General features: G+C 37.6%; 1 protein-coding gene across 3 annotated transcripts in view; it reads right to left on the reverse strand.

The window, feature by feature from the left end:
• LOC109420802 (ubiquitin carboxyl-terminal hydrolase 47) overlaps window positions 1–11,988 on the reverse strand; it is a 74,298-nt gene that overhangs the window by 15,371 nt on the left and 46,939 nt on the right. For all 3 annotated transcript variants that reach the window (XM_062852320.1, XM_062852322.1, XM_062852321.1), the window contains exons 2-3: window positions 11,525–11,731; window positions 127–234 (exon numbers count right to left, since the gene is read on the reverse strand). In XM_062852320.1, coding sequence (XP_062708304.1) covers window positions 127–234; window positions 11,525–11,713 — 297 coding nt within the window. In that variant the 5' untranslated portion in view covers window positions 11,714–11,731. The remainder of the gene's footprint in view (window positions 1–126; window positions 235–11,524; window positions 11,732–11,988) is intronic.

Genomic DNA, 11,988 nt, shown 5'->3' on the forward strand with positions numbered 1-11,988 from the left:
TTCCAGCTGTTAGATCTTAAAAACAATTCTAATTCACGACATAATTTTCACCTTAACATTTCACTTAATTATAGTTAACTGTAATAAATATGAGAGAGTAGAAGGATCAGTTTTTTCTTTACTTACCGCACTGGAATAATCTTCCACTTTCGGTTGAATGTGCACCGTAGTCTTTCTGCCAAGCTCAATTCCTACATCGGCAATGGTTTTCTGTTTCTTGTCGTGCAATGTTAACTGAGAAATAGTGTAAATTAAACAGTTAAAATTACTAAATTTATTAGATTTTTTTACAAATAGGATGAAAAATTTAATTCATCGCACGAAAATAAAATTTACTTTTATTCCACCACCCTCTCCATATTTCTAATATTAGCACCCGCGAAGCGCGCGGGTGGGAAACTTCACCACCACATCGCACATCCATGACAGCTGTTTTCCACAAAATGATTCAACTGCGTTGCTGTCGCTGCTAAGTAGGAAGGTAGGTACAAGCGAGCAGCACCGACGGTTAGTCATCCAGTCTTGTTTATACGAAAGAAGTATCTCACGTGAACGATTAATGGGTAATCCTTTAAACTAGTAAAACATTATCACAACCCCAAAGATCGGCTCATACGGTCGGTGTTCTGCAAAAACGATTAATTTTGAATGTCTGAGTCAATACACTGCCGGTAAATGATTTCCTGATGTTTTATGGGTGAAAACTCTAAAGATGTATCCAATATAGGTATTCAGGAATGTCCACTTAACTTTGTCATTGCAAAATTCAATTTAACATATATGGCTGTCGAGCCAGTATGAAGTCATGTACCTATATCATACCATCATATCGATATCATTAGCTTTTTTCCTTTTAAAATATAGATAGCGACTGTCTTAACTCAAGATTCAATCGCCTACAGCTCATGTCAGTAGCCGAACCTGAAAATATGGTACATGCGGCTAGACCAGTTCTACAAGAAAGTCGCGGAAAAACCGCTCTATCTAGAATATTTAAGGTAAATGCCATTAACTACCTTCGAAAAATGCCAATTGATATTCATCATGAATTGGGTTTTTTCGGAGAAAGTCGATGAGATTTACCTTAAATGTTAAATTGAAAGCGATGTTTCCGTGACTTTCTTGTAGAACTGGGCTAGCCGAACAAGTTTTTTTATATCATATTTTCTGGTTCAGCTTTTGAAACTATTTTTTTTTTTTTTTTTAACTTCTTTGTATTTGTGAATTTTAACTTATTGCTAATTCTTCACAGCTTTTGAAACTAGCAGTAGGCGGTTAAAGCTAGATATGTCCCAAGGACATTTTTAGCATTGCTTTGCAGGCTTATGCAAAAAAATAATACAGCTGAAGCGCTCTTTTTTTCCTCATCTGTAGAGCCTTTCAACCACTGCGTCCATTATTTAGGAACATTGTGGTATTGCCTATAGATAGTAGAGTAAAAATAGATCCGCGGACACCGCTGACTAAAATGTTTCAAGCGTGTAAGTAGTAATTTTCAAAAGTGCGACGATTTAATATGCCGTCATGCATTCCATTGATGTTGTCCAAATCGTGACGTCATGCTCGTTTGGATACAGATTTTGACAGTTCGTTTGGATACAACGGATTCATCTTAGCGGATCTATGTTTACTCTACTATCTATAGTATTGCCCATATTTAATTTGGTGCTAGTCAAATATCCTGTCACAATTGAGCTGTGATGGACAATGGTTGATGCCAACTAGACACAACTCGTTTTATAATAGTAGTTTACAGAAGTGCAGAATGAAGATTTTTACAGTACGAGTCGTACATTTAATTACGTTACGTAATTACGTTTAATTGAGTTCTGCACCGAGTTGCGTACAACGTTTTTTGCAATTTCATAAATTACCACTTGAGGATAGTTTTTAACAAAACTTTTTCATCAAACTGCACAATGATGTTCATAGCCATGTTCAAGAAAGTCTGGTCATAGCATCAGGTCCAGAAAGCATAAAAAAGTTGACCAAAACTGAAACAGTGCTGTAATGGTTCATTACGCAACGCATTACAGCACTGTTAATTTGGTGTGGGAAAGTAGGCCTTTCCCGGGTAGGTTTGCGTGAGATAAAGCAGCCTATTACGATGAGAAATTGCAAAAAGTTTGTTACCCTGTTGAGATTACTTCTCCAAATTTCCAAGGGCTCTACTGCCGTGAATCGCATATTTGTCCCATTTGCATAGGAAATCCAGCAAAGATGGGACTGATATGCGATTCACGGCAGTCTAGAAACCCTTTACCAAATATCGGCATCTGTGATGGTATAGCACTCCGCAGTTGCAGAGTAAATGCTTGGCAGTTTCGGTTTTCCGTTTGACAGAAACGACACTCGGAGGATTGGATTTTTCCAATCTTACTTAGATGATATTTAAACGGGCGCAGTGGCCAGTCATCAGACCCTGAGATCTCTTTTGTTTAGATTCAGTATGGACCTGGCTTTTTCTGCACTGGGTTTTATGAACCTTTTTGGTTGCTTGGATGTATCCGTGGCATTCCAAATAGATTTTACCGTGGACATTTCCCAAGTTTTAAGTTTCATCCGAAGAGCACACTCAGGAACTCCACAAAAAGGTTCAGGGCCTACAAAGCTTGATGCCGCACCCTGTCTAGCTAAATTGTCGGCGTTTTCATTTCCCAGAATTCCACAATGACCGGGCACCCAGTATAAAGTTCCTACTGAACAATTGCTTCAGAGAAATAATGCATTCCTACACTAGCTTTGATTGACACGTGAAAGCTTTTAGCGCATTTAGAGTTGCCTGACTGTCCGAAAAAATACAGATCTTGGCAAACCTATAATTTCTTTCCAGACAAATGTTGGCACACTCTAGAATGGCTTGAACTTTTGCTTGAAATACAGTGGGACTGCATCCCATTGGTATAGCCTTACTGTTACCGGGGCCAAAAACACCAGCTCCAGTATTTTCTCCCATCTTGGACCCATCAGTATAAAATACAATGGAACCTGGAGGTAAACTTGGCCCACCAGCATCCCAAACATAGCGACATGGTTTCACCACTTTGAAGGGAACATCATAGTTGGTCTTCGTTATCATCCAATCTTCTACTGTTTTTATGTCCATGTTTAATTTGAAGTCTTTCCTCCAATGTCCAACAAGATCCCCGTCTAGGACTTTATTGTAATGTATAAACTGCAAGGCACTTGTACAAGCAAGTCTTTGTAGCTTACTTAGCTTCTTTTGACAGGTTACCTCATTTGTTTTGGGCCACCAAACAAATGAAGCATAAGTAATCTTAGGCCGGACTATTGCAGCATAGCGCCAGTGAATCATGTTAGGTCTAAGACCCCAGGTTTTTCCTAAGGCTCTGCTGCAGACCCAAAGAGCATTGGTACCCTTGGTTAAAACATTGTTTCAATGAGAATTCCAATTCAGTCTTTTGTCCAAAGTTACCCCAAGATGTTTAACTTCTTCTTCTTCTTCTTTATAGCTCTACGTCCTCACTGGGACTTGGCCTGCCTCGCTTCAACTTAGTGTTCTTTGAGCACTTCCACAGTTATTAATTGAAGGGCTTTCTTTGCCTGCCATTGCATGAATTTGTATATTGTGAGGCAAGGACAATGATACACAATGCCCAGAGAGTCGAGAAAATTTTCCCGACCGGAACGGGAATCGAACCCGCCGTCTCCGGATTGGCGATCCATAGCCTTAACCACTAGCGCCCATATAGCCGAGGCGGTAAACGCACGGGTATTCAGCATGACCATGCTGAGGGTGACGGGTTCGATTCCCGGTCGGTCCAGGATCTTTTCGTAAAGGAAATTTCCTTGACTTCCTTGGGCATAGAATATCTTCGTGCCTGCCACACGATATACACATGCAAAATGGTCATTGGCAGAGGAAGCTCTCAGTTAATAACTGTGGAAGCGCTTATAGAACACTAAGCTGAGAAGCAGGCTTTGTCCCAGTGAGTACGTTACGCCAAGAAGAGAGAGAGAGAGCCTTAACCACTAGGCTAACTGGAGACCCCTGTTAAACTTCTTCTGAGAACTGAATTTGAACTCCATCTAAAGAAGGTTCAGAAAGAATTATTTTTAACCTTCTAGTAAAAGATACAATTACAGTTTTTGAAGGGTTTAGGCTTAATCTCTCCTCTCGGCACCATTTGATGGTACCATTCAACGCAGATTGTAGCCGGCTCGATATCGTGTCGTCATATTTTACACGTATCAGAATAGCTACATCATCTGCGTATCCAATAACCTCAAAGCCTTGATTGATGAGTTTTTTAAGGAGTTCGTCCACTACCAAAGACCACAATAAGGGCGATAGTACTCCTCCTTAAGGACAGCCCTTCAGATCTTACTAATAGTTGCGCACCTCCAAGAACGGAAAAGATCTCTCGATATCTAAGCATCGATATTAGCCATTCAATAATGCATTTATCCAAGCCCCTTGCTTCAATTGCTGAACGCATTGAACTGTAGGATGCTTTATCGAATGCTCCTTCAATGTCGAGAAAAGCAACCACGGCTATTTCCTTGGCTTGAAACGATTTCTCAATTTCGCTGACTAGCGACTGTAGCGCTGTTATACTAGATTTACCTGTTTGATAAGCAAATTGAAATTTGCTTAGAGGCATTTCTGCTTAGCTGATAGACTTGACAAAGTCATCCACTATTTTCTCCATGGTCTTTAACAGAACACAAGAAAGGCGTATGGGTCTGTAGGCTTTTGGAGTTGTTTTGTCCCGTTTGCCAGCTTTTGGGATAAAAACAACACGAATCTTACGCCACGCCTTAGGTATGTAAGCTAAAGTAATACTGGCTCTGAATATTTCGGTTAAGAGCGGACAAATCGTCTCTTTTCCATGTTGAAGTAAAGCTGGGAAAATTCCATTTTCCCCGACAGATTTGAAAGGTTGAAAAGAACTCAATTATTGCCATTCGACCCTCGACGGTGTGAAGATTCACAAGCTTTTTGATAGACATTGGTCGACCACGCATGTCTTGCCTTTTATCTGAGTCCTGTTCTTCATCCGAATAAGGAATCGATCCTGGGAAGAGAGTTCTCATCATTACTTCCAATGTTTTAGAAGAATCAACAGTAAAACTAACTGCCATCTTTTTTAAGACTTCCAAAACCATTTGAATGGTCTTTCGAAAGGACTTCATGAAGCCTTGTGGCCGTAGGAGCGTTATTGATGTCTTCACACACCCGTCTCCAGTCCTTCCGTTTGGCTAGTCTCAATTCTATGTTGTATTCTGTAAGGGCTTGTTTATACTGAACCCAATCAGATGTAACTTTTGCTCTATTGAACAACAGTCTAGATTTCTTCCTCAGATTTGCCAGCTTATCATTCCACCAACGGACATCCCTGTTGGATGACCTCTGTCGGATCGGGCAGCTAGCATGATATTATTGAGCTTTGCAAGGATTTCGCGACGATCGTGCAATTGTTCAATGTTTGACAACACAATGTTCACACATCCAACAACAAAGCAAACAGTGCATAAACAAACCGATTAGTCGAAACACCACCCCAAAATAACGCTCCGTTACTGGAAAACTGTAGCGGCGACATCAACCAATGTATGCTGAAACCGGTGTGCATATTTTGTGGTGGGACAATTTTGTTTGCCTGTGCGTCGTATTTGGCGCAAGATCGTCAATATGAAATCATTTCATCAATAAGCTCATCAGAAACATTTTCCAACTGTGAAACAGACAAGATCTGCTCTCCCTTATATGAATTTCCATTCATTAAATAAAAGCTGTAGAGGTCCCAATTAGTTTTTTTGGGTTTCTGTAGCTTTCAATTAAATTTGATCCGGCTTTATAATTAAACCTGATATACTTACTAAAATGGCTGTTCTTGGATTAGACTGAAGGTATATATTGTGAGCTCTCGCTCATTTATACTGAATAATTCCTGTACAATACACGTTTGAGGAAGACTTGATGCCGCGGGTAGACCGGCAAGTTTCAGATTTCCAACGTGTAATGAAAGTTTTGTAAAAATAAAGAAATAAATGAAAGATGGAAGAAAATACTAAAGTGAAGATGTATGCACCTTCACTGCCCTTCTAAGCATATCTGTCCCATGTTGTTTTGCATTCTAGCCATGTTTTTCTCAGTAACAGAGCCATTTGTAAATAATTTGATATTTTTTTCCATTTTGCATAACAAAAAAATATTTCACGATAGCGTTAAGCATCTTTCGGACATTGATTTTAAGATAGAACTTAAGTTAGAGCAGTGCACAGTGGGCAAAATCGACCCAAAAAACGGATCTTTTAACGCCGCTGCACGCTATGTCTAAACCAGCAGATTATAAAAATTGAATGTACATCGGGTTTCTTTCCATAAAACATCAGTATTCAAGCTATATTTTCATTTGCAGAAGGTTTTAAAATATTCTATCGGTGAAAAATTTTCCATACATTTTGTATGGGAGAGAAATTAACCGAAAATGAGGATTTCAAGCAAATTTGTATGAAAAACGGTAAAAAAGATGGCAAAATCAAAATTTTCCCGATAGAATATTTTGAAACCTTCTGCAAATAAAAATATAGCTTGAATACTGATGTATTATGGAAAGAAACCCGATGTACATGCAATTTTTATAATCTGCTGATTCAGACATAGCGTGCGCTGGTTTCGGTACGTGAAGTTGACCATTTCTGACGTAAAAAAATACGAGAAATCGATTGGTGCTAAATTCATTCACCGCACGGCACGGGAAGTGGTCCATTTTGCCCCATTTTGCCCTTTTTTCATACAATAATAGAATCAAAATGTACTTTCAAACAACAAGCACAACTGTAGATCGTTGAAAATAGCTGCAGATATAATTTGTGGTTCAAAGCAATCATAAAAATACAATAAAAATCCTTTCAAGTGCTTATTTTGCCCCATATGCCCCAACAACGGCCGGAAATTCACACTTTTATCTGATTATGAATAGATTTTTAATGTTACTGATTTGAAGTTGATTTTTTTTGGCATAAACAAAAAGCGATAAATCTATTATCACCAGAATCATCTTCGGGAGTTGTCCAATTTGCCCCATTTTGCCCTATTTTCATAGAAGGATATTTAAAATGTATTTATAAGAAACAGATACTGCTGAGGAACGTTAACATTAGTTTTAGGTGCAATTGGCAGCTAACAGTAATAATGCGCGTATATAAAAGATCTTTTCTCTATTTTACCCTACATGCCCCAAAATCTGCTGGATAATACCATATTTTGTATGGTTTTGCAATGTCACTGATTGCAAAACATAAATGAGATCATTTTTGATATATACGAATGCGGTTTATCGATTAATACTAAAATCATTCTCGGAATGGTACAAACAGCTGTCCATTTTACCCCAATTCGCCTTGCTTTTTTATGTAATGAATTATAAGCTAATATATAAATTCATTAAATTAATAAATTAGTTTCCCTCATTTTCATTGGTGCTGAAACCAACGTAAACGAAAATACAGTCATATATACGACTTTTTCTATAATTTTAGCTTCTCATGGGGAATTAGGGTATAATAAGCATTTTATAAAATGTGCCAAATATAAACAAAACTGATTAAATAGGCCGTCTTAAAGTATCAATATGTATATATTAAAGATGCTACAATTAATCAATTCTGAGCATATTTGCCACATATTAAGATTAAGATTAATGCTTATTTTTCCCTCAGTTCCCCACCAAAAGCAAGAATTGGAAAAAAGTCATAAGGACTGTTCATTTTATAAAGAGGACACCTTATTTGTGTGATACCTTTTTTTATTTTTCAATAAAATCATTACCAGTTTTTTGCATAAACTTCCATAGCTATTCTACAGTGTAGGAAAAATATAACATTATACTAATTGTCCTTAGTGATGGAACTGGAGCGGTTTTCGTTAAAACTCAATAAAAACCAATTTCTCAAAATTCTACATAACCTTCCACATACATAAGTTTTGAATTTTTATGAACTTTTCAATGTGTTGGGATCTAATACTATTCTACTAAAGGTAGAATGTAATAGTTGGTCAATAATAATGCACCAAGCATTATACAGCTTGATATAGTAAGTTGCCTTGTTATCAATGAAATTGATAAAACATACTTATTTAAGTCCAGTGATGCAATAACACTACGGATTCAGTTCAAAATTTGTCCAGTATAGAAGAGAAACGCATTCTTAATTATACCGAAGAAAAATATGCTTTAAAGTACATTCTTCATCATAAATTTAATCCCTAATTATGGCCATAGTGAAAAATTTCATATTTTTTGCCCCATAAATGCAAGTTTTCGATTCTAGAGAAGCTTATTATTATTTATTTTCAGCAAGGCTTGATCCTATGTGATTATATACCTTATTTCAAAGTAACTACATGTAAAGTTTTATTTTCGACATCATTGTTATGTTGTATTTGCAATGGGTTACATCGTTATTTAGAAGAACCTTCAAAGAACGAAGCTGTTTTTCCTCCGGTAACTGCCATGAAGCACAGTAACCAAGCCAACAATGCTATCAAGAAGCGGTTTTCTGCATTTGAAATTGCATTATTAGTACTTTCGGCTAGATCCATTGAAAACATTCAAAATTTAATATTCTCATATTTTTTGTTTAACAAATAAATTTTGTACTGAAAATCGCGACCAACTTGTAACTTTAATATCTCTACAACTAATATTCCGATTAGGTCTATATTTTGACAGAATATGTATCACTCATACTGCTGCAGTATGGCAAACACTTTTATGAAATTAAAAACGATACACCGATGTTTTACAGTAATTTTGAGTTTATCTTCAGTTTTTGGGGATCGAAAAATTGACCTCTCCCAACACTTTGCCACATTTCTATGAAGTCCAACAATTTTAACCCAATTTAGTTACAGTTATTATCTGCTAATATAATGTACTGAACAACCAACCAAGGCTGCTCAAATTTGAACTACGCGTTTTCTTTTTATAGCCTTGCAAAGTTGTCCTCTTTATAAAATGAACAGTCCTTATATTATAACTGTCCTTTTGATTACATTGGTTTCAGTACCAGAAGTCGATGAATTCGGACATAAGCAAACACGAGAAATCAATTTATTCATGAGACGACTAAAAATCAGGGCGAATTTGGGTAAAATAGACAGCTGTTTGTACCCTCCCGTGATTCTAAAGCTAATCGATAAACCGTATTGGTATGTATCAAAAATGACTTCATGTTGCAACCATGATGTAGAGTGATGTTACAAAACCATACAAAAAATGTTATCATCCAGCAGTTTTTGGGGCATATAGGGTAAAATAGGGAAAAGATCTTTTATATACGGGTATGATTACTGTTAGCTGCCAATTGCACCAAACACTAATTTTAACGTTCCGTAGCAGTATCTGTTCTTATAAATACTTTTTAAATCTCCTTTTTCTATGAAAATAGGGCAAAATGGGACAAATTGGACAACTCCCGAAGATGATTCTGGTGATAATAGATTTATCGCTTTTTGTTTATACCAAAAAAAAATCAACTTAAAATCAGTAACATTAAAAATCCATTCATAATTAGGTAAAAGTGTGAATTTCCAGCAGTTCTGGGGGCATATGGGGCAAAATAAGCATTTGAAATGATCTTTATTGTATTTTTATGATTGTTATGAATCTCTAATTATACCTGCAGCTATTTTCAACGATCTACAGTCGCGCTTGTTGTTTGGAAGTGCATTTTGATTCTATTATTGTATGAAAAAAGGGCAAAATGGGGCAAAATGGACCACTTCCCGTGCCGTGTGGTGAATGAATTTAGCACCAATCGATTTCTCGTATTTTTGTACGTCAGAAATGGTCAACTTCACGTACCGAAACCAGCGGCGTTAAAAGATCCGTTTTTTGGGTCGATTTTGCCCACTGTGCAGTGGAACAGTATGCGTAGAAAAACAACATGGTACAGATATGCTTAGAACGGCAGTTCAATGCAGCCATCTTCCCAATGGATCACTGGTGATCCACTACAGACTTTTTGTTTTCAGTTCCATCGATATTTTGAAGCGAAACTATGCATGTTTTGTTGTAGTAATTTGTTTGTAAATCATTATTTCTTTTTTTTTAATTCAAAAAACCTTGCGGGAAAGAAATGGTAAATAGCGATGCGTTTGTCTAGGAAGCGACTAGATTTGTCTAGGAAGTAAGAAGTAACGCTACTAAAGACATAGATACTTCCGATGTAGAAGAGGAATTCGCCTATCTAGGATCTTTACTGGTGGATGACACTAAGAAGGCGCATCATCAGTGGAAGTCGGGCCTACGCGTTCCAGAAGAAACTGCAGTAATAAAAATCACACCCTCACCAAGTGTACATGTACCAAAACACTTTTATGGACAAGAGACATGCACTATGCATGCAGAATGCCGGACAACAAAAATGCAAAATTGCAAAATTGGTGTGCGCTATTGGTTCGATAGGCACAAGATGGCATGGAGCGCAGAGAGCCCAAAGAGTGGAGCGTGATCAGGCGAACATTGATCGTGACCAAGAATGGAGAACGGCAGCCACAAACCGAGTATGAGCCATTTTACGAAGTAACAACAATGTTGATGATATTGATTTTCACGGGTTATTGGGCGCTACCTCCTGTCAAAATTCATTCATAAAATCAGCTCGTAAAATGGACTATTGTGGCGTACTATTCTGGCGTTCGTTTTGAACAGGTCCTATCAGCATAGGAATCACAGCAAGCATACGACCTATTTAAATCGAACACCAGTATTGTGGATTATGTATTATCCTAATTGTGGTGTTGTGCCAATAAATGTACGTTGATTGCTCCAACTGATCTTTTAATTTTTCATACAGTACATTGTTCACGAAATTTCCTTATCGAAGAGAGTGGACATGATTATCTGGAAAGATGAAATATTGTCGAATTCGAGTTGGAAAACTTTCCAAACTTTTAAGTATCTACGAAGTGGTATGCAGTACAAAGATGGAATTCTGACTGATTGCTAATCAAAGTCAGTTTGCAAAAATATCAAAATGTCAGTTTTAGCATTTCATTCATCAGATAGGATTGAAAGCGCGACTCCGGTTATACCTGTCTGGCCAATACTGACGTTTGGTTTGTTGTCTTTGATGGTCGAGTTGTTGCTGGTGTCTACTGTCGGGGGGAATAAAGCCACAGCTAAGCTGCACTATGAGGTCGAAATAAGATATCGCTTATCGAACTTAAATTGGAGAGCTGAATTCAGCAAACGCTGTTCAACTGTATTGGTGTTGGAAATGAAGTATCGCATGATTCCAAAGCTTCGTTCATACGGACTTCGGCTAAAGCCGGAAAATGTGAAAAAGGAATTTCTCATTTTAGATTAAACTTTATGACCGTTTACCCTACAACAATTCAACAAGATATCGATCCATACAAAAACAGTGATTAGATATTGAAAATGCTTCAAATTTCATAAATTGGTATTTCGAGAATTAAACAAAGCTACCTAACAACAATCGTGCGCCATCAACTACTACCCATCTAAATAAAAAAAACTTCACTTACCTCTCCACAGCTATCCTTGGCGGGGAACACAAGTTCAAACTCTGGATACACAGTTTGCAATCTTACATGGGCATACAAATCGGCAACCGTGTTGTGGGCTCGTACTTTTACGCTGAATCTTCGCTGTTGTGCGTCCGGGCGTGGATCGACGACGACGCAAATTGCTTCCTCCTCTTGGACGCATACCATCGCGTATCGTCAACGTTTCTGCAGCAGCATTTGGTACATTGAAAACAATCATATCCGTATAACACAGAAGCCAATAGTGCACATGTTACAGAAAAGCCACATAGTAATCAGGGATGGAAAAAAGAGAGATAAAAGAATGCAATTAAAATTGGGTTAAATCAACGACAAGTTTTGTTTGGGTTCGCACACAGACACATACACATTAGCAACACGCTTCAAAGTACTCGGTTCGTAAACTTGGTGAACAAAAATTTTCTCATGGTCCATGGTTAACA

The sequence above is a fragment of the Aedes albopictus genome, chromosome 2 (genome assembly GCF_035046485.1).
Source record: "Aedes albopictus strain Foshan chromosome 2, AalbF5, whole genome shotgun sequence".
NCBI lineage: Eukaryota > Metazoa > Arthropoda > Insecta > Diptera > Culicidae > Aedes > Aedes albopictus.